Source organism: Oxyura jamaicensis, chromosome 20, assembly GCF_011077185.1.
Source record: "Oxyura jamaicensis isolate SHBP4307 breed ruddy duck chromosome 20, BPBGC_Ojam_1.0, whole genome shotgun sequence".
Lineage (NCBI taxonomy): Eukaryota > Metazoa > Chordata > Aves > Anseriformes > Anatidae > Oxyura > Oxyura jamaicensis.
In genome coordinates this window covers 1,339,154-1,362,880 of record NC_048912.1, presented here as the reverse complement: position 1 = coordinate 1,362,880, position 23,727 = coordinate 1,339,154, and the positions used below count along the sequence as shown (strand labels likewise).

The window sequence follows — 23,727 nt, the reverse complement described above, 5'->3', positions numbered from 1 at the left end:
TACAGAAACACTGATGAGGAAAGCTGAGTTTGCAATAGGAACCGTTAAACCACACAAGAAAACCAGAAGGTAAAGTGAAGTACCAGTCTTCATGATCACCTCCCACATGCTACTGAATCTCTTCTCCACATCTGTAGCAGTGAAACCATGAAATTACTCCACTGTCTCAAGGAACTCTCTTTCAGTACACTGACACACACGTCTTGTTCTGCTATTCTAGATTTTAAAACATAAGAAATCGCTTGCAACACAGCCCAGATGGATTGTTTCTGTAGTTAGACCAGAAAGGATCCTTTCCAATTACATCTTCCTGTTCTATTTAGTGATTGCAGGGCACTAGGTGATGCACCCTTCTGAAAAGAGGAGAGGTAGCTCTTAGCAGATTGAGATAAAATATTCACGTTTCATTTCAAAATATCAGTTTGAATCTCTGCCAGCATTTGTTTATATGTTGCTGCCTACAGACATCCTTCAACAGCCCACACTAAGCTTTTTTCACTTCACAGCTTTTCAAATACACTGCATGGTGTTCTCCAGTTCTAATCCATTCCTTTAGAAAGTAAAACAGAAAAATCCTGATCAGGAACTACTCTACATATCTCAGCAGAAAGAAAAAGAAGTAGGTGATCTGTCAAGACAGACAGTAGACAGTCTATTTCAGTCAAGCCTGAAGATCTGCCTGGCCTCTCTTTAGGTGAACTTGGGTTTTGTTTGTTCTAGTTTTATTAATAGCCTTACTTTTTTCCCTGATATGCATTCAAAGAACCAAACAATCTCATTTACCTTGCAGATTCAAGTCAACAATTGCAAAAATAAGTTTCATGTTGTCTCACTGAGCTTTCATAGAACACACTCATGTTTATATATCCATTCATACACACAATATATTTAGCTTTTAGAATTCCAGTAATTCATCTTTAATGACAATATTGTTTACATTTGTTGTGCCAATCAAAAATCCTTTCTCTCAACAGTTCCAAAAATTCTGAAATGCATTGATTTCTTATTTTCACCTCACGACAACCCTAGATTACTAATATTGATGTCTTATTTGAAACTTCTGGTTTCAAGAAGTTCAAAGACAAAGGACATTCCCAAAACGAAAACAGCTGATAAAGCAAACTGGTTTTCATAAAGGTATTAAAACACATCCAACTTAGAAAGTATTTATTAGAAAATGATCCTTAATAGCTTGCAACAACAATTTATCAAACAACTTACTTGCCACAGGCAAATTAAGGTACAGCGTGATCTGGGAATCAAAGAACTATTCTAGCTGCAGAAATTCAGAGTTTGCCAAGTAAAAATGAACTCCAAACAGATATATTCAAATTCTATTTAGAATACATAAAACAGTGCCAGTGTATGCATCATAGCATAACAGGTTCAGAAAAAAAGGCAACATAAGCAAGCCACTGGGTAAGCGTTGCTGTTAGAAACAGCCAGTAAAATTACAACTGATATTATACCACCAAGATCAACAATTTACACTGACAATAGCTGCACACATCTGATCCAATGCTCTCACACCTCGGGGATCTCACTGTTGAGAGGCATCACCCATGAAGTTTCATCTTGAGCTGAATTCTGCACACTCCTTTCTCAAGGGAAGAGTTTCCAGCACTCAGCTTCAGATCCATCAGACACCTATGTTTTTGCCTTTAGTTAGGACAGCACAATTATTTTTCTTCAGAATATGGTCTTACATCACCCGTGTTATTCCTATGAACTCAAGAGCAGGTTACAACCCAAAGAAGTCTACGCAAGATCCTGTGCTCGTAATCCATCAGTACTCCATAGAAGTCTTTCACTGCTCAACCAAAAGTCATTCCCAGTTTTCACGTAAACGCAAATCAGCTCCAGACCCTTAAGAAGCATATATGCTTGAAGAACTGCTCAGACAACCAACCTGAGGTCCAGTTTAAAAATGTCAAAATGATCAAGTCTCACTATGCATACCACCTCTGCACTGTGAAGATGATCACGAATTCCAGGAGTTGTAATACACACAGAAAAGTAAATGCCATTTCATATTTCCAAAGTGTTCTACACTAAATGGAGGCACACCAATAAATAAGTTGGAAGAACTGCAGCAAATTCCTAAATAACGTAACCAAGACCCAAAAAAAGCTACATTCTAGGAAAACCATGTAGGAGATGCATGCTACACATGTAGAGGACTAATCCATTATCTGCTACTTTCTGAAATTTTATACAAGCTTTTCAGGATTTCCAACAATTCTCACATATTTCTATAGAAAAGCTAAGTTTTCACACACAAAAAAAAGCATTCTCCAATGTAAACAATATTAACTTCAGAGATGAGCCTAATAGTACCTTATACTTCTCTCACTATTATTCTTCTACTGATTCTGCTTATATACCAATGCTTAAAAGGGAATAAAAGAAAGCAATGCCCACCTACACTTTAAGAAAGCCCCACTTAAAGATTTTAACTGTCCAAATCCATAACCTTGAAGGTTTCACATTTCCCAGAAATTTCATGTATTGGTGTTTGAAGCATAAACAAACTTCTCTGTACTTATCTCCCTGCAATATGAGGGACGTCGTTTAGTAGAGCCAGGAGTGATGCCTTCTGGAGAGAGGAACGTTAACGATAACACAGAATCCAGACAGTCTTGGGTCAGCGTGGTTTCACTGCTCCACATAGGAAGTAATATAAGCAAGGATTTTGCACAAGAAAACCTTCATTTTATTTTCAGTTATTATCACTAATAAATTCTCAACTGCATCTCTGTATACAACACTCACACTACAATTTACACCAAATTTCCACCAAATACCACACTTCAACTTAAGATCTTTGTTAGAACTTGAGCTTGAAGTTTTAATGCACATGCTCAGAAATAACTGTATTCAACGAGGTTATTTGGTACCAGTCTGGCTGTAGCTTCCACCCCACCTTCCACCCTGCTTACAAAAACCACAAGCACCAGCAATCCTGTTAGCAAAATGCACCAGCAATACCATCTTCACCATTTTGGCATTATGCTTCCCAGCAACTCAATACACCTAATACTTGTAACAAATTCCCACTTAATAAATCATAATTTCCCAACAACCCTAAGGTAGCCTCTTGTCTCTTGCTTAGTGAAATCCAACGTCTTGCATTTATCACCCTTATTTCTTCAAAAAAGGCTTTCTTTTCCTCCCAAGATCCCTATGTGCACAGACTGTCACAAGGAATGCTTTTTCAGGTTACTAGTTCACTTTTCAGAGGGCAGTCTGTAACATTTCAGATTTCGATATTACAAAATCAACACTGGTGCAGAGTGCAGAGGTAGCGTCAGCTCCTTTTTATATGTATTGCCAAAATAAAAATCCTAATACGATCTTACTTTCCTAAGCCCCATGAGGCCCTGCCAGAAATCATACAGCTAGATTTTGCATCAGTAGATGCACTAAAAAGCATCTTCATTCAGAGCTGAAGTTACGAGACCCGTGTGGGGAGGATAGCGCACAGGAATTATTAGTGATTACAGCTCCTTTGCAGCACTCTGGCTCCCCCATGGGCCCCACAGCCCAGACCACTGAACAGTTACAATTTTCCACTCTTTCATTACTCCTAGGGGTTGGGAATGGGACAGGTAGGACTAGCAGTAGAAACTTCTACATGCAGATAATAAATCCTTTATGCAGTGTTTCATGTTATCTGGCATCATGCATCTTGATTAATCAAAACTTTGGGAAAAGGAAGTTGCTTAGCCAATATTACAAACTTGACAAGAAACCTGAAACAGAAGCTATCTGCGCTAATCATTAAAAAAACATTAAAAGCACCTTTCTAACCAAGGTGCTCTAACCAAGCCAGGTGATCCTGTGGTCCACCCAGTAGCCTGAACACCTTGGAAGAGCTGCCACGAGGACAGGCACATGGCCACCAAGCAGGGGAAAGCTGGCACACGTTTCTGAAGGGCACAATGTTTGGCTGTGCTGACACAGAAGTGACCCAAGCCCTAATCTGAGGTAGGCAGGTGGCCGGCTGCCAACATAGACAAGCCTTTCTGAGCTCCAAATTTGACTCCAAGCCATAGAATAGATTTATTGATTACAACATGCCTGCAACACTATTGACTACAGATGGAAGTTACGACCTACTTCTACTTACTGAGCTGTCTCCACATGAGCCAGAAGCTCCAGGATCACCACCAGAATTCGGTTTTCTGTACCCGAAGGCGCCCTCCCGGCCCACATGCTGTAGTGGTGCTGTGGCAACCTGACCTTTGAGAGAGGTTCAGGAAACGACTGAGCAGGGACAGCTCTCGTTTATGCTAATAAAAATAACAGGTTTAGGACAGTTCCAAAAAAGTCCATGTAATCATAACCAACAAGGTCAGAAGAAAACCCTGTGCCTTTTTTTAGTATAGTCTCATTTTTGATGAAGTAAACAAACAGATCAACTCTGATTCTATTTCAAATACTAGTCTGAACCCGATTGTAGCGTATGACAAGCTAACACCTCAAAGTTAAGCCAGTTATAAAAATAAAATCTTAGAGAGCTAGTTTTCCAAGCTCCTCCTGTGAAAGAAAAAGCATTTCAAAGTTCTCCATAACACTTAACAGCAGAATATTAAAAAAAACTATTGAAAAACTAACCTAAAGCAAGTCAGGGCTTTAGAGTCAATCATTCATTTGGCTTGATGTGGAACATGTAACTGCAACCCTTGAATTGCTCACTAAATTCATTCACCAAATAAGACTTTTTCTGTACTTTCTATATACGTATTCAGCTGCTATACTTTTTGCCCTGTGATTCTCAAAAATTACCAATATAATGAACTTGATTTAAAAAAAAAAAAAAAAAACACCCAGCTCAACCACTCTCACCTTTGTAATAACACAACACATTTTTACACACTTTTGCCTTTCTCAAGGAAGGCTTCATTTTTTCTATTGAAACTCTTAACTATTCCAATCTCAGGCACAGACACACAAAGATTCTGTCCCGTGCCCCAAATAAGCTGGTTATGGCTCAGACCTCCACTTCGAGCATGAACTCCTCAAGCAGAGACTGAAGACTACACCTTATTCCTCCTCTATTACACTATGCTGCAACGGGGCCTACAGGTACTTCAACATACCCCTTCTTACTTACACACATCCATGATTTTTGAGGATACTTCTTGGTGTTCATTCTTCTGCTTCCTCTAGCATCCTCTACCTTTCCCAAGAGCTGGAAAACCAACGTCCAACGCATCCCATTCTTACTCTAGAGTCTGCATGATTTTATCTACTCCCTCAAACGCAGACACGATTTTATACAGGTGACAGTGAGGCAGAAGTCACTGAGATGCATCTCTTCAGACTAGTACATCCTGCACCAACAGCATAGCTTCAAAATAAAACTTTAAGAAACATGTCAGCAATACATTTTTACCAAAACTCTTTGCTGTTTTATCAAGTGAATTCATGCAACTTAAGAATTCTGGTGATCACTTAATGAAAAGTGGGCCATGTTTCTTGTTTTTATCGCATTACAGGATGATGATAAAAAAAAAGTTGACATTTCCCAGATGAACTCTGGACAGTCAGTTCTGGGTTGCTCTGGAGTTATTACTGCATAGTGACAACCTCTCCTAGAGAATGAGTGCGAATATAAAGCAAAACCTACCTCTCAAGTTTTTCTGTCCTTATAGAATCATACTACATCTCCAAGGGTTTCCTCTTTTGTGGACTTTAAACTCCTTTGAAATATGATCCAGAAACAAACCCTGTAATACTTCTTCCGCAGGACTCCTAAGAAACTGATTTCTTAAAATGTATTAATTGCCAGTTTAGCCTCATATGCCAACACCGTCTTTCAGTGTTTGCTCCTCCTTCTGAGTAGGTCCCTTTCTCAAGGTAAAGATTCACATTCCCAATACTTTTCTGTCACTCAAATTACCATCTGTAGTTGCATATCTTCACTTCATCCTAATCTGTTGCAGAATAATGCTTCAAAAAAGAAAAACCTATGAAAGCCACCACCACAAGAGCCTGATATCAAGGAAGTACAACCAAGGAAAGGATTTGATAAAGGAACTCAAAATTGTTTGCCTTTTTTTTCCCCTCTTCCCCCATTCAAACTAACAACAGAAGTATTTAAAAGGCCAAGTGAAGAAAAGCACCACGAAAGCACAAGACATTTACCTTGTGTCCCTTTTCTGTTCTCCTCCAGATCCAAGGTCTCTTGCCAGTCTACCTTCCTAACAGCATGAAGTCACCTATGAGAGCTGCAAGTTCAAACTACTCTACTAATCTCAGCACAAATGGTCCAAAATGAACACGCACTCTTCCTTCATTTAGGGGATAGATTCCACAACTGCAGACAGACATCTCTTCAAGTGTTTATTCTATGTCTGCTCTCTATAGTGCATACTCTACAGTGATTTTCAGCCTCTTCCCTAAAGAAGTCTGTTGTCATTAAGTTTGAATTTATCTTATTTTCTCAAAGTCAAATAAACCATTCCAATGTTTTTAATAAATATGGCCAAACTAGGGCAGTGGAAAGTTCTTTCAGCAAGTAATAGTTACTTGATGGAAAAAAGTGTAAATATAACAGCTGTAAAAGCATGAATTTAATTACTTTTGCTCCATGTAGAGAAAGAACTTGGAGTTACAAGCATTAGATGGAACCTGGAAACTCGCATCACAAGTTGCGGCTTCTCTGGGCACCAGAGGGCTGCCTCTGTAGGAGAAGAACAGCCAAATCCCTAAGACAAGACAAGACATCAGAAGGCTCAGCACGCTAACAGTTTGTTCACAGATTCTTCGACAGGGTTTTTTATGTGTACCTAATGCAGCAGCAGGATTTGAAGATCACAAAAGGATTACAACAGCATCTGTTTTTATATTATACACGCAAATGACCTTGGAGTGTGGGCTGCTCTTTAAAAACATTCAAAACAATGGGTTCATGCCACCTTTTCAAGACTAACAAGGGAGAAGAGAATGTTACATACTTCCATCACCTCACCAGAGCATGCATAGATCTCAACTACAGGGACCACTCTTGCCCTTCACCTTCCAGTTTATAACAATAGAATTTAATGACAAGGCTACAGTCATATTCTTGGTCACTGTACCAAGACAGCTGATATTTCATAGAGATATAAATAATGTGCAGACTAACATTAGGATTTCTATTACATAGTAATTTATTATTGCTTTTGTTTAAATCACAGTATTTTTGTATCAGAAAAGTTACACTTCTGACTTAGGATACTTTCTTAAATGCACACCTAAAGACAAATTTTCACAAGAAGTTTCATGCTAAAGCATGAACCATCCAGCAGAAGGAAAACACTGCTTATGCACTCTCCTATCTGCTGCCAGGATTAGAGTAGCTGAACACCACCACATTCAAAGAAATAGCATGACACTTTGCTTGCACTGCAAGGAATAAATGATATTTGGATTATCACTAACAAAAATATGGTGTCAGTTATCCAGAGGGATGGATGAGAGTCTAGATGACAAACACCCTTCAAAAAAATTCAGGTCCTTTGTGCAGTACATTATTACGGGGTATGTACTTTTTCAGACATAGTTAAAAAATTTTCTGAGATGCTTTACCAGCGTACAATTTACTCAAAATGCTTTTATACATACACAGTATCACTGACAAAGTAAAAGAACTACAGTGTCTTTGAACAACCAACCATCAAAAATAATTCTGATTTAAAACTTAAAAATGTAAGATTGTGAAGTACCCAGGTTTAATTGTTCCTATTAATCAGCAGCAAGCCATTTAGGTCAATTACAGACCTCATATTCTACCATTAATAATTCACTTTAAATTTCAGATTAGTTTAGAAGTTTAACTGGCTACTCACTGTTTTATTTTGCTCTTTTTCACACAAGCTCAGTGCTAAAGTTTTGGGACCACTTTTTTTTTTTTTTTTTTTTTTTTTTACTAAAGCCAAGGTGAAACTTTCACCTCCACTTTAACCCTAGCAACTTTTCACTGATGTGAAAGCTGATGCTTCATTAAGTTGCTTCTGCCATTGATTTAACAGGGACCAGGAGGACAAGCTCACTACACACCACCACCCTGCATACACACTTACCTCAACTCTGAAAAGCGTTCAGGTCCACAGACGAAAAACTATGCTCTAAACCCGCTCCTTTCATTCTTACACAAGACTAGACCTAAGACAGAAGACTGTCTCTGCAGAAATGCTGTAAGGGGGTGCAGTCCCTAGCCGGGTTAATTGGCAGTTTAATAACTCTACCTCCCCTCCGCCCCTTCATGAAGGTTTTCCCTATATTCAATGAACTGCTAGTGTCTGATTTTTCTTTCATTAGCCTCTTTGCTTTTGTAGCTAGTTGCATTTAGCTTTCCTCAAGAACATGGGATGTATAAATATTGTCCTTTTATTAGAGACATTTGGCCAATAATGAAACCATATAAGAAACGTAAAAGTTTGAGTTGAGTTTCCTGCCAAACAAGCAAGGACTTTTCACATTCCATACCTGTTGTCCTGTCAAAACAAGTAGTGACACTTTAGTAACTTCGGAAAACAATTTTTTTGGTAAAAAGATGATTTTATGGAACACGTTCTGGCAGATGCTGTCAAAGCAAGCAGGTCACCAAATAAGTAGGTGCTGTACAGAGGCTTGAAATCTTCCTCAGCAAGCAAGAACAATTCTGCAAGTTTTAATCAAAAAAGGCACTTAGTTTCCTAAAAGGAATTCTTGAAGTAGGTTAGGTTCTGACTACATTGCAATTTTCCATCCCAAAAACTGTCTTCATTTCTACGTGGCTAAAAAACATTTCTAAGCTTTCTACTATCACACAGAGCAACACTACATCCACATAATTGTATATAATGAGAAATGATTGACATGAAACTAATTGTGTGTAACCGTGAAATGGATAGCTGGAAGTTCCACCTACCTTCAGACGGTCAGAAATCATAGTAATAGCATTCTACAGATTCTTTGATTAAAGACACTAACTACAGCAGGAAGATTTCAAAACGTCACCAGCCTTCCAGAAGCAGCAACAGGTCCAAAAAGCCTGACTCTGCCAACCATGGAAGTTTCGTGCAGGATCAGTTCCTGTTTCCCTGTTGCAAGCCTGCCAAGTCCTAATTTTTCCATTCCAGAATTTACAGGGAAATTGCAGTCCCTCAGCCATGTACAGTAAAGGCAAAGAAAACGCTTGTTATCCCCACCCTATCAAGTTATCCCGGCAGTAATCTACTATTCAGTAGATGAAGAACAACAGTCTACTTCATTGGTAACTCCACAAAATTCCTCCCAAAAGCTGGGCAAAAACAGTGAAGTTGGCATGAATGTAGTACATTCAGAGTTATAAGACTGATTTTGTGAGAAATACTCTCATAAAAGAAATATCTTCCCTAATTCTAAAGCTTGCACTGATGTATTTGAGATGCAACTGCTAAGGCTATTTGAAGTTAAGGCTATACATGTGAGAGCATACAAGAGAAAACCAGCCAAAAAGAAAGAAGCTTTGATCTACAGCAATGAAAGAAACTGCCTGCTTGCTTCTCTCCTAAACTGCCATGCTGTTAATATATATATAAAAACAAAAGAATGACAAAGGAAACTGCGCACAAGTGAGTGCCACTAGGTGAAAACAAGAGTCAAACTAAACTGTCTACCACCTGCGAACCACCACCTGTGTTCAATCTGGAGCAATGGAAAAGAAACACTTCCAGAACTACTTGTTTTTACATTTGGTATTTAAATCCGTGAGTGAGAAGCATCCAAAATCAGGAAGGTGTGAAGTCCTCCAAAAACAAACAACACCCAAATGCATTCCATATAGGAAGAAAGCTCTGAGAAGTCATCTATATAGAAAACAAGCTAGAGCATACCTACCTGATCAGAGTTAGGGAAAGAACAGGGGAGCTCAGTATGCAGCCACAAGTCTTAGTCAAATACATACAACCACCTGAGAATTTTGTTTCTGTAGGAAAGCCAAATCTTTCAACAACAATCACATTATCACTGCCGAAAACAGGTATCAAAAGCTCCCTTGAGGTTACCGTTCCTTCAGAAGCACTTAAAAGGCAGTTTCACTTCCTCTTCCACCAGGAGGAAGAATCCTTTAACTCCATGCACAAACTATCTCAGTTTTCCCAAAGACATGCAAGGGAGCACACACCCACAAAACAGAAAGCAGCACCAGCAAATCTGCAAGGGGCAAAGACAAGCATTTATCTGGCAACACTGCTTCCAGGCCCAAGACACCATTTCTGGAAAACCTCTCACAGAAACAAAATTAAAAATTGCTAATTGCTTCGTATTATACCAGTCCAGGTTCAAAACTGCTTCCTTCCAACAGTTATCATCAAAGTTAGAAGCTGACCTTTTGCTTTCACTGGTCTTTGTATGAAACAGGAATTGCAATCCTCTGATTTAGGGCCTAACCCATGTATCTGGATAATCATCTAGAAATAGCTACTCTCAAAGAGTGGTCCATAGCCCAAACAGTAGGTCCATAACATGAAGTTGTTCCAAGTTTAAAGACTAGAAGGCCAACAAGGTTCAGAGGCGCACACAGCTCAACAAGCCATTGAGGACCGACACCATTCACTGCTGGAAGAGGCTTTGGAACCACCACACTAGAAGACTGAGGAGGAACAAAATACAGACACTGAAATCATGATTTACAGTTCATGCACCATTCGTGTACCTTGGTAACCAGAAAAAATATGTATTTTTCTCTAGAGTCTGCAGTCTTAAGTGTACCACCAGTCTCAGGGAAAGACACCAACAATTTTATATAGTAGAGACAACAATATCTTCAAGGACAGCCTGAACAATTTAGCAGAACTGACCCGCAGGTGCATTCTTTACAAAGCAGACTGTCAAAAGCAACTGGAGCACAACTAGTCTTCATTTTTGCATCAATCTTCCTCTCTATTTGCAACACATTCAGAGCATAAACATTCAAGAACATTTAACACTATGAAAGGAACACTAATAAAAAAAGGAATAGCTTTCATCCTTCGTAAACTATAAAGCCTCAAACTGCTTAGAAGTCTACACTGAAAACGTGGCAACACTAACATCAATTCTCTGTTGATGAAGTGTTTTCTGTAGTATTACCAGATTCAGATTTGTTAAAAAAATCTGATTGTAACATTTATGTGTAACTGTTTGAAAACTTGGCAGCCTTGATGTTATGCTTTCATGTAACTGTTACAGTTCTCCCATGTAGGTCACAAGCTTCCCATTGAATAATTTATTATAGCCATACTTTCTCTTGTGAATGATGATTGCTGTTAAACTCACACTCGTGACATGACAAAAATATGTAACGCTTTACGACTTTTTTTTTTTTTTTTTTTACAAGTAGTACTTTGACACACACACTTAAACTGCTAAGAACACCAACTTAGCCAGTTGCATAAACACAAGTACCTTCTTTCCGTAACTGGAGGAAGGTGTGACAGCAGTTTCACCGTATTGTTCCAAGCAGGCTATGCAGGATGTCAGTTCTGGCACTCAAAGCATCAAAGAGTGGCCAATTCTTTCTAATGCTACCTCTTGTTAGCAAACAGCCTCGAAGCGTATATGAGAGGGCTGTTACATACTTTGTTTGCACAGTACAGACAAGACCTCAAAGGTCCTATCCCTTATTTTTAAGGCTGTTCACATGAATAAACATCTGCAAAATAACGAATTTCATCACATCCAGTTACATAGTTTGATATCAGAGTATCCTCCACAGTTTATCACAACGTTCAGTTTAAGACTGCTTCTACTATGAAACTGAGCTGTTTACAGGAAACCTCTAACCATTATTTAGAACTAATACTTGATAAAGAACTTGATCTACACTTTAAAAGATCTTTAACAACTATTCAGGACAGCAACTGTGTTGTTTACACTACATGCTGAAATTCTAAGTATTCTAAGGACTTCTGTTTTTTCCAAGGGCCTACACTTGAGAAAGGTTCTTTACCAATTTACACAAAAAAGAAAAGGAGCATCAACTGCTTGGCAAAACAAAGAGCCCCTTCCCTGCCCCAAATCCTTCACTTAAGTATTCCATCCGTGCCCATGCTCCAAACACCAATGGCTTTTCATATACATTTACACATTTTTTAAAATAATTATTTAAATATCCTTAGACCATACAGAAAATCAAGAATCAGAAAGTGATTTCCAAAACAAACCTGCACTTTTAGAAAGTACAAAGGAACAGACACACAAGCATGTTTCACAGAATATGCCGCGTCTAACACAAACACCAGTAACCCTGTAGCCAAGAGGATCAAGAGACATAGTATCAGAAGAAAATAACAGAAAATCCGTGTATCTAATTCCAGACACCTGTAGTTTAATTACATTTCACAACAAGGCAAGCATTGCTGTGATTCATTTAAACTTGAAAAAGTTATCACCAGTTTCTGCAAGTCAACACATGCTAGTATCTTAAATCAGTTCTGTGAACAATGAAGCCACGTTTTCCTTTTCAGTAATTTTATTCTAATGTGAAACATGAAGAAACAAGCACCCAAGTAACTCCAATATAGTATGAAACTTTAATAAAAGTTGTTTAAAAAACAAAGAGCAAAATTTTAAAAATAAACTGAAAGGCTTGACTCCTAAGCACACATCTTTCTGACATCAGCAAGAGTACTTTCAGACTTTGAAAGAAAAACAGATCTGCTGTTGAAACATTACTCCCAAAGACTGTTGAAACGCATAACATGAAGCTTCAGAGACAGACAGTTTTATTAACAGGAGGCTTAATTTTAAACAGTATTTACAAATCACATGACTTTTCCAAAGTTGGGACCACCTAATAATCTGTCAAAAACAAAATTATGCTAATGAATTACAGAAGCATCTGTGTAATGTGACCGCCTCTTTATTGAAGTACACCTTTATACAATCCTTCCACATATTCCTGTACTGTGAAATCCTCTCAGGATGCAGCGCCGCACAGGTTCCAAATCTCTCCTACATACCACATGAATAAAACTGTTGCCACTTGCACCTCTCAATTTTGCCTGACAACACACTTCAGTGTTCCATGATATGCAACACCAAAAGGCACTGTTTTTCTTGTCCAAAAAACCAAAACAGTTTAGAGATTACCATGTTTAAGTACAATGATTTGCAGGGAATAACAGGATTTTTCAGGCAATGCCCAAGTCTTAAAATTGATCATAAGCCAAGCAAGGATGAACCAAAAGTAGAAACTTTCCAACTTGTGAATTACTTCCTTTCCAATTCTCCATTTTTCCATGAAAGGTTTTACTGCACAGCAAAGAAAATGGCAACTCTTTACAGACTTTAAATACAACAGCACAAGTTTATTGCAAAAATATATAGTAAACTCAGTATTTTCAAGTTTTGGAAAAAAATAAATTTTCTCTGAATTCACTCATAGCAATAATTCACGACAGAGTTGCTGAAGATAAAAGCTTCTTTCATATATAAACTAATTTAAAACTTTAGCTGGACTCCAATCTTCTACTAATAATCACCACTTTGGTTCTCTTAGCAGAGACTCTATGTAAGTAGTTCAAAAGACACATGAGAAATACAACATCAATATCCAACTAGTGTCAAAGATCCCATCCCAACTGGTTCATATAATCCTAACAAATCAAGCTACTTAAACAATAATGAGTATTTTCAAGTTGTTACTTCTACTGAAAATGTTTTAAGTGTACTATAAAACTCATATGATGTTTGAGGTTAGCTATACTTGTGGCAAAAGTCTTATTCTGCACAGTTATAATTGCAATATATAAATAACTAAAGGTTATTCCACAAAAAACAGCTTGAATTTTACAGAACGGTTCTGCTCATACTTAAAGGAATTAGTTCGGTAGACATATCAGCAATGGGCATAATTCAACTGTTCGTACAGCGAGAATCTTGGAAAAAAATAAAGATACATACACAAAACAATGAATCTGTGTACACTGAGAATTCATTCAATTGAAGGGTAAAATCAGGACTTTAAACAAAGCTTTGACCTGTAAACAAAGCAAATTCAGCCAGCTTTTAACCAAATCTAGAAATAGCTATCTATTTTACAATGGCTTACAAGAGCACCCACTGAAGAGCTTCACTGACTTCATCTATTTCCCTTATCCGAAACTACATAAAACCAGTCTAGGTTCCTTGATAAGCACTGTGTCCAGTATAGTTCACCAAACCTCTATGATGAAAAACAATCTGCCTACCTTCTCCACACATTTGTACGGGAAAATCCACTGCGCGCATATCCTTGCAGTGTTTCTTCTGTAATGGCTAACCCAGTGCTCTGTCTTATCAAAACAAGTCTGGTTTACAGTTTAAACAATCCACAGGTTCTATCCTGGAAATACTATAAAAACCAATCCGGATGCATTTATCACAGCACTATGAATATCTATTCTACAACTACTTCATATTAACAGCTACCCTAAAACAAGTTTTACTTTTCTTGAGCCTATAGGCCTGTCATTTAAATCAACAACAGCTGCCATTGCTTCATCACGAGACTCAAATGCAACCATCGCTTCTCCTGTGGGCATGCCCTTCTCATTGTATTTTAAGCACACTGAACCAGGGATCACTTGGTAACCATAAAAGAAATCCAGAATTTCATCCACCGAAACAGTAAAGGGCATATTTTGCACTTTAATGACAGTTGGTCCTGGCTTCCCAGACCCTGTTCCAAAACCAGGGGGTCCACTAATATGTATATTTCCTGGTCCAGGTCCAAACCCTGGAGGTCCACTTAAATGCCCAAGACCACCAGCAATTCCTGGAGGACCACCACCAAAACTGGGGGGTCCACTTAAATTGCCAGGACCATTACCAAAACTCTGTGGGCCCCCTCCAAAACCTGACGGTCCACTCAAATTACCAGGACCACCTGCAAAACCTGGGACCTCAATACCTGCCCCGGGCAAACCGCTACTTGCGACTGCGGGTATTCCTGGTCTAGCATCAGGAAAGCCACCTAATCCAGGTGGCGGCAGAGGCGGGCCAAATGTGCCAGACCCACTAAAGTTACCAGGGAAATTAAATGGAGGACCATTGTTCGCTTCTTTAGGATTCCCCCCCAAGAAGGCATGCTCCTCCGCAGCAGGAGCCTGTGCTCCAGGCACAGCTGCATTTCCTTGTATTGGTATTTTAAGTATCTTTTTCCCTTGAGACTGTGGGTTTCTCTCAATATCTCTCATTTCTTCTACAGTAATCAAACGTAAAACAACATCTCTTCCATTCAGCTTTTTACGGTGCAAACGCTCTGCCTTACGAGCATCATCTTCAGCTTTAAACTGAACCAGTGCTTGTCCTAAGCCTTGCCCATTATTATCAACTAGAATTTGTACAGAGTTTTCTTCTACTGCCAGTCCCTCTAGAAACTGAAGGATTTCCATTTTTGTTATATTGTACGGAATATTAGATATATGTGCACACAATTTTGGCAAACCTGACTCTGCCTCAGCATTCATGATGATTTCTCTCTGGTCATAGTTGAAGTTCTGCAATCTTTTACGAATCAGCTCTATCTTTTCTAACATTGCCTTTTTAGTAATTGGATGAACTTGAATAAAGCGATTCCCTATGTACTGCTTATGATGACACAAAGCTGCTTTGTAATCAGCTTCATTTCTGAACTCAACAAAACCCTCTCCAATTGCCTTCCCATTAGGTCCATAAGCTATGTAGATGCTGTCTTCAACTATATCCAGCTTTTTAAAAAAATCTATTACATGTTTATTCTCCGATTCAAATGGAAGACCTTTCAAATAAACACAGAAACCCTGTTCATGGGGAGATCTAGACCGTGACCTTTTCTGTCCGCTAGGAGATTTGGACCTAGAATGAGCCTGTGGAGGAGGAGGGTGTGGTTGCCCAGAGGGACCCATGGTTTGCTTGAAAGTTATGTGGCCTCCAGCAGCCACCCACTGTCTCTCTGTTGCAGGACTAACTTCAACATAGCGCTGAATCATCAGCATTCTGTTTCGCTTCAGTGCTTCAAATGTATCTTGAGGAGAAAAGAACTTAACTAGTCCATTTCCATTATTTCGACCTACATGATCCTTCAGCATATGGACTGCATCCACACGGAGCCCAAGGAAAAAGTCTTTCACATCAGATTCTGTTGCAGAAAAGGGCATTCCATGAACGCTGACATACAAATCGTCTGGATTGATTGGAATTGGTTTGACACTATTTTGAGAATTCATCTGGATAGGATTTACAGGATTCATGGGACCAATAAACAATGGATTCAAGCCGCTGTTCATATTCACTGCTGCTCCAGACCCATTCATTCCAGTGGGTAAAGGTGCTACGGGTGGAGGATTCATAGGAGGCATTCCCGATATGGGAGGCATAGGTGTCATTGGGGGTACAGGGGGCACAGGGGGTATTGGGGGAACCGGAGGAACAGGAGGCAGTGTGGGCACAGGAGGAGGAACAGGGATTGGGGGAATAGAAGGCATTGGCGGCAAAGATGGCATAGCTGGAATAGGAGGGATTGGTGGAGGAGGTACTGTGTTCATTGGGGATGCAGTACTAGGTATAGTTGAGCTAAACGTTGGGCTACCAAAGGTACTCCCAAGATTTGGAGGTGCAGTCCCCATACTGGCAGTAGAAAATGTGGATATGTTTTTATTGCTCTCATGCACAGTAGTAGAAGCTGTTACTACACTAGGAGAAGGGTTATTAAAGTTAGGTACAGTAGTGGGCAAGTTAACCCTTCCACTCATTCCAGAACTAGGTGGTGGTCCTGACCTGCTAGCATTTGCTGGTGGCATATCTAGATTGGCAGTTTCAAAACGCCTACGACTGAGTTCTATCATGTTTTGCATTTCGGTTTTACTGCTTAGTAATAGTGTTACTTTAGACCCTTTAATTGTACCACCTGTGCGCATCATACCAAGCCTTGCATCTTCATCAGTGGCAAAAACGATGAAAGCCTCACCCAGTTCACCCCCTACAATATGCACGCCCCCATCAGGAATGGTCAATCCAGAGAAGAAGTGGCGAATGTCCATGGTCCCCGCCACAATCGGGAGACCTTGCAAGCGGATGACCACAGCCATGCTGCGCTGAAACAACACACACCTGCAGATGAGAAAAGGCAACGGCTATGTCAGACTACTGTTTATGACACCATGCAATTACCTACAGACACCATCTACTACATTTGTTTACATACTCCTAACATCTTGCAAAGATTAAGCATGTTTATATTCCAAGTTCTTTATTTGTGTTTGTTTACTTCACACAGACTGAAGTATTAAACATTTACCAAAACAATTAGTATACATTTTGCACTAGAAATTCCAAAGCTGTTAAACCGAGACCCACAAGTGTCAGTGGAAAAAAAAAAAAAGGGGAACAGCATAATTACAACTATCATATCAATAGTTGAGTATTTAATGGAACATAAGCTAAATGCATTTTAGCCAAACAAAATTAAGTTACCATACACTGAGATGGTATCCACTGTACCTGGCAAAGTGACTGCCAAGAATTCCATACGCCTATGAGCAATAAAAAGTCTTTTTTTCACTTGGTGAGAGATTTTATCTCCAGCCAGGTGAAGAGGACTGAGAACATACAGGAAGTTATGAACAAAAACCCATTATGGACAACAGCATGAATCACTACCCATCCTGACAGAGGCCATCTGCATTATAGCAATATTTTACTCCTAGCAGAAGCAAGAGGTCTAGCCAACAGTGAAACTAACAGCTATAAACTAGCCCCGGACATTTTGTGACTATATAGGCCCCACCTGAACATATGCATATCCTAGCTGGATATATGGCCTTGAAGACTTCCCAAAACCAGGCCATATTTTTTTTTTTTTTTAAATAGTTGTAGATATTCTCTATAATACTGCATTTTCAATCTATGGCTTAGTAAATGACTTCTACCTCTGCAGCTGAGGCTAGTGGACGCTTAAAATTAATTTTGAACATCTACATTTCAAGTTACCTTGTATACATTCTAAAGAACATCCTGAGGTCACATTAGAAATACAGGATAAACAGAAAACTAGGTAGTTCTCACATATTCTTGACACAGCTACACTAAAGTCTGAAAGCAGCATAAAAACACTAACACAATTCACCAGTTCAGAAGCCAGCCTCTCACCCTAAATGCTCAGCAGTAGCGCCTTGTTTTATCTGAACCACCTTACCTCTGAAGCTTCTTGATTCTTGACTTCCTAGAGTACAAAGCAGTTCAGCAACTGCATGGAAGACCTCTAAGGTCATACGTAAGTGGCATTAAAATATTCAATAGACATTTGAAATTGAGGATGAACCAGATGATACAATGCAACACCAATAGGCATAGCACCACCAGAAAGACCATCTTTTAGGCTATACACCAAAGATACAACCAACTGATAGTTACCTCATAACATTCACATTCAGTTGAGTAGTGTATCCCTGTAACCAATTTTACAGTCAGCACATTTGCCTGCCCAGGTCTTCCAAACAGTTTAAGAGTAGAAACACCTTGATTACATCCTAAACTACTAGGTAAAGTCACTATCCAACAATTTAACCACGTGGCATAAGGCTGAACTCAGTATTTAATGAAAACAACAGAAATAATTCTTCCACAGGGAAGAACTGAGTCAGTTCTTCTGTTTGCATGATGGTTACTCAAATGAGTACTTCAGTATTTTGTTCTGTTTTCCATAAACCAGAGTGAACCCCTTCTGTGTAGTAATGGCCTCAAGCAACACACCGCTGTTAGAGGGCACAGGCCCACATCCAGCTGACAGGAGCCAAGCATGGGGAGACCCTTGCCAATAGCCGAGAAGCTCCTTGGCACAGCATCAGCTCTGCTGCTCTGCCCAGTGAACATCTGATTCCTTGCTAGACCGTCCTGAACAATACACTGGAACTTCCAAGATGAACATGAAAACATCTGAAAAATCTACCTCTACATACCACTAGAAAACCCCCTACTTCACCAAGGAATGACAGCAACAGAAAGGGAAATATGTGCTAACCCTCAAGGATTATTTTTTAAAAAGCAACTCTCCCTACTCACAGCAACATAATAAAGCAACACTTTGCATTTCTCTCTTCTAGTCACACATTTAACTAGAGAATAATTTCATTGCCCAATCACTTTCCAACAGGAAAAAAGTCCACGTGAAAAACAGGTCAAAGAACAATCTATGGTAAGTACACATCTAATAAATCATGAGACCTTCTCTACTGTTTTAAAACCACAATATTTTTCAGTGATTCTGTAGCTTTATTTTAAATTTGCCTAGCATCAGCAGCAACCTCTGAAATTGGAGTTAAAATTAAAATTCTGCTTACTTTAAGGAAGCCACACTAAAGGCAACTGCCAAATAAAAGTTTACCAGATTATACTACAGGACTGTTTTCAAATTAAATGATCCTGAGACAACCAAGGGTTATAAAAGCAACCCTGTTTCTGCATTTATGCTTTAAAAAACTAAAATAGCATAATAATAGTAGAACTTGCTAAGAGGCTTACATTTTTCTGTATTACCTATTATACAAATAAATTAATTTTGAAAGTTTTTATGCATCAGGAATCAGGCATTTTAAGGTTTTTCTATTAAATGAAGATTACTTTTTCACAGCCACTTCCTTACTAATGTAAAAGACATGACAATCTGATCTGGCCATTAGTTGAACAAAGCCATCTTGGGAAAGAATTTCTCCTCAGATGTGCTGAGGTAAAATACATCAGAATCAACAGCCTGTTATAGGTAACTATTTACTCATTTACTAGCTTCTGTGAACCTAACCCAGAAGGCAAATTAACAGGTAAGACTCCGAAAATAATTCTTAGGAGTTCAAGCATCTGAAAACACTGACATAGCTTCTGGGATAATACAAGCAGCTCAGTCTTGCACTGAATTCAAAGCTTCCTTATAAATGCTAAGAAATATCATAAAGTATTATTACTTAGTGTACTATTTAGGTCCACTCAATCACTCCTGACAAAAGAACACAGCGACAGAGGCATATAGTCACTAGAAAAACTAGCTGCAGTGACCTCTGAGTAACTAATGCCATCCATGGCACTAAACAAGTGCTCAATATTAAACAAGAGCTAACAGGGACATGGCATGAAAGTTGTAACATTTTTGTCAAAAAAAATCAAAACATAACTGCTGCAACACTTATCAGGATTTCACTGCTTTAAAAATAAGCAATAGTTTTGCTTCTGTGTTTTAAATAATAAAAATCAGAGTAATAACAAAAGGGCCGAATTTCACATTTTTACATACAAGTCAGATTTATTTCAAAATGCACTTAGGAAACAGTAAGTTACTCGCTCTAATTTTCAAACTAACACTAAAAGCAAAGTCCTGTCAAGTATTTCACAGATCACTTGGTAAAGACAAATATACATGCAGAGGCAACACCAGGCACAGAACGGGCTGTTAGTGCCTCTAAGGTATGTACTGAAGGCAGTTTGTTGGGCTATAAGAGCAATTCTCAGGCTGCCTGCTTTTCCTCCTGTATAAACAGATACTTTAAGGCAAATGCTTTTTTTTGTTGTTGTTTTGTATGCTTGAGCTCTTGGAGACTCAATCCTCAAGTTCTACTGTGGACAAGCCATCCCCATTAACAAGTTGAGGTCAGAAACAGAAAGTAAAGAGTTGTCTAGAATTAATCCAAGTCATCTGATCAATCTTAACTGCATGTTGACAGCACCATCTTTTAAAACGTAGATGTTACAGTACAAAAGGGTGCATACAAGATGGTTTCTTCCCTCTAGGCGCTAGTCAGTAAAACAAACAAAAGCTGGGTCACATGCATCAACTGATAAAACAACACTGGACTAGCCTTTTAAGATGCATGTATTTTTTCAATTCAGGACAAGGTTAGAAGATGCAACCTATTCCCTATGAAGTTCAATGCCTACATGGTACACACACAATGTACCTGGCAGTTCCTGGATGAAGGCTAAGAACTGGAATAACATTGCTGCTGTAGCAAGAATTTAAAGTACCCAGGCTGGGACTATGTAGCAATGCCTAAGACTGCAGGCTACAGCTTTTATTTGGTTTGGGGATTTTTTTTTAATGTTGAAATTAACGCATTAGATTAGCATAATTTGAATTAGATGACAGATAATTATCTGATCCCTTTAAATACTGCAAAAGCAAAATAGATCCAATTCCTTCTGAATTAACTTCCGCACTCCAATAGCTACATTTTCAGACAGTGCAGAATAACTTAGGGAATGTTACAGACTACCACATGCTGATGAAACAACAAAAATGTTAGTTTGGCAGAAAATTCTATTTTACAAGAACAACACTGCCGGAACAGCCATCACCAATGGGAGTCAAAGGAATAAGACCAGCTACAGATAATTTGACCCAAATGTTCTGATACCAATTCACAGATTCCAAAAGCTTCAATTATTTCTTATGATATACTCAATAAGCATAGAAAGAAGTCTTCAATTCAAAGTCTCTTACCTGCAAAGACAGATGTTTTTTTCTTAACAAGTAGCAGAAGCCAAGCCAATCCTGTGGGCAACCAATTAAAACCAACTTTTAGACTGCAATAAAGAATAAATGGAGGCAAAAATCAATGCAGGCAACACAACAGCAGTAACAGTCCACAAAGAACTGTATATACAGAAAGTTCAAACCTGTGACCACCACAAGGCACTGTGACATAGAACAGACACAAGAGTAAGAGTGCATTTTCTAATACCTTATCCCTGTATCACTTTTTGATAACTGCATTGCAGTTGCTATATAGTTCATGACACAAATACATGCCTTCTTCAAAGAATATAGGAAGAACCAGAAAACATTCAAAGAATCTTTCAAGTTTTCCCAGTTCTAATAGATGAACAAGTCACTCTTTCAAAGGCAAAGGTTAAGAAGCAAAGACTTAAAAATTCTGATTTTTAACAAGCTGTTGCTCCATCAATATTTCTTTCTCCAATGGGGCATTTTCTTACTTGAAAAAAGCAAGAAAACCCATAACTCAGTCTCCCTACGGCTGCACGTGAAAAACTCTTCAGGAGTCATGCAAACTGGTGAAAATAAGCAACATTTCACAGACACCTCTAGGCAAGTCACCTCAATAGAGCACACCATAAGACCTCCCTGTGAGATACCATACTTTGTAATCTGCCATTTTATAATCCAACCCTGACGAAATGAACACCTTTGAAAGTACAAACTGTCTTCCCTAGGATTACAACTCGCAAAAAAAAAAAAAGTCAAAGAGTTTAAGTAGCAACATATACATTTTTTATTTAAAAGAAGGGACGGAAAACCTCTTACTCTTTCATTGCTTGGCAGACCACCTTATGCTGAAATTTTCCTTCGGTGGAACACTACCCAGAAAAGAACCATGCTAAAAAACTAACTGCCTCCTCCTCACAAAACCCAAACAAGCAGTTTTCAGTTATAAGCATCCTTATCAGAGTGAAGTTACAGACAGAATTACTACTAAACCATCCACAGACTCCCTAACAGAGGGAATTAAAACAAGCACAGATATTCACAGATCTTCAAGGACATTTAACAGCAGACTCACAGATGAGAAGACAAAACTATGCTCTCCGGACTCATATTAAAATGGCAAATGTATTTATGAAAATAAGACTTTTTTATTATACCTTTACGAAAAGCAGGCAATCCCATATTAGAGAATTCAACTATATAATCAGCTATATACTTTCATTTCTAGCAGTTTTAAACAGTAATTTACAACGCAGGTAAGAAAAAATGTTAACAACCTGAAAAACAGTTTCATGCAAATGCATATCTGCTTTGCAAAAAGCAGATAATCTTTCATGCACAAGGAACTTTCCAAATAAAAAGTCATTTGAGATACTTCCAGTCAAGCAACCACAACGTTGCAGGTGTTCCTTCTGACAAACTGAAGATTTGTAGAGGACTAAGACAACACGCTACAATGTGAAACACAACACGAACCAAGTGGTCGGTATTCTTCATAAAAGAATCTGCTGTTTGTTTAAGCTTTCCAGCAAGCATCAACTGCTTTTGTTTACAACTCTGAGTTCTCTCAACGAACACCCATCACTCTCATTAAGACATCCCTTCCAGTCAACCTGACATGTAAGAGCATGTTAACAAAGCAAACATCGACCAGAGCACTGGTGGTTCAACGCCGTACCTCTGCAACTTCATGGGAGAGGGTCACCACAACACCCTGTCGTCGGCTATGCATGAATATCCACCATCCAGTGAACACAAAACCCCTGATGAAGCAACCTTTGAAGGAGCGCACCGAGGAAACAACCTGACGATATTCCTGCCTAAACCCAGCACATCGAGGTGGATAAGGAAGTCGCTAAGAAGAATGGATAAGTTTAGGAACGACTAGTAAAACAAGAGCTGAGAGATTTTTCGAGGCAGTTCAGGGGGACCCGCTTCAATACACGTTTCTTACCCCAGAGAAGATTTTTATTATTGGAAAGCAGACTGAAATTACTGTACGGCAGCCTTCCTAACGCTCACAGGGTTACACCGAGGCGCGGTGACAACACCGCAGCCACCAGGGGCTTTTTTCCCCGCAACGCACAGAGCGCTCGCTCCGCTTCGTCCCCGGGGCCGGGCGCGGAGCAGCCGCGGACGCCCCCCGCAGAGCCCCGCCGGGGCCGGCCGGGAGCGGCCCCGCGCCGCTTCCTGACGCCGCCGGGGCCGGGCTTCGCCGACGGCCCCTCCCCGGGTGCGCACCTCCCGCCGCAGCCCCCGCCGGGACCCGGCCCCGCCGCTACCCC

The 23,727-nt window shown here is 39.3% G+C and overlaps 3 protein-coding genes across 12 annotated transcripts in view; all 3 read right to left on the bottom strand.

The window, feature by feature from the left end:
• The window catches only part of CPNE1 (copine 1), a 43,663-nt gene that overhangs the window by 19,268 nt on the left and 668 nt on the right, over nt 1–23,727 (bottom strand). The window contains exon 2 of one of the 4 annotated variants that reach the window (XM_035343989.1): nt 21,440–21,490. The exons of 1 other annotated variant lie outside the window; for it this stretch is intronic. The gene's annotated coding sequence lies outside the window, so the exon portion shown is untranslated. Of the gene's footprint in view, nt 1–16,921; nt 17,059–21,439; nt 21,523–23,727 lie in introns of those variants that run through there. 2 more of the 4 variants (XM_035343987.1, XM_035343990.1) reach the window with 2 other exon arrangements.
• Nucleotides 12,446–23,727, bottom strand: part of RBM12 (RNA binding motif protein 12) — an 11,919-nt gene continuing 637 nt past the window's right edge. Inside the window, exons 1-2 of one of the 3 annotated variants that reach the window (XM_035343986.1) lie at nt 20,898–20,921; nt 12,446–17,064 (exon numbers count right to left, since the gene is read on the bottom strand). In XM_035343986.1, the coding sequence (XP_035199877.1) occupies nt 14,400–17,042 (2,643 nt within the window). In that variant the 5' untranslated portion in view covers nt 17,043–17,064; nt 20,898–20,921 and the 3' untranslated portion in view covers nt 12,446–14,399. Of the gene's footprint in view, nt 17,065–20,897; nt 20,922–21,439; nt 21,523–23,727 lie in introns of those variants that run through there. The other 2 variants (XM_035343985.1, XM_035343984.1) reach the window with 2 other exon arrangements.
• PHF20 (PHD finger protein 20) overlaps nt 22,041–23,727 on the bottom strand; it is a 96,431-nt gene continuing 94,744 nt past the window's right edge. For all 5 annotated transcript variants that reach the window (XM_035343981.1, XM_035343979.1, XM_035343978.1 and 2 more), the window contains one exon: nt 22,041–22,126. In XM_035343981.1, the coding sequence (XP_035199872.1) occupies nt 22,056–22,126 (71 nt within the window). In that variant the 3' untranslated portion in view covers nt 22,041–22,055. The remainder of the gene's footprint in view (nt 22,127–23,727) is intronic.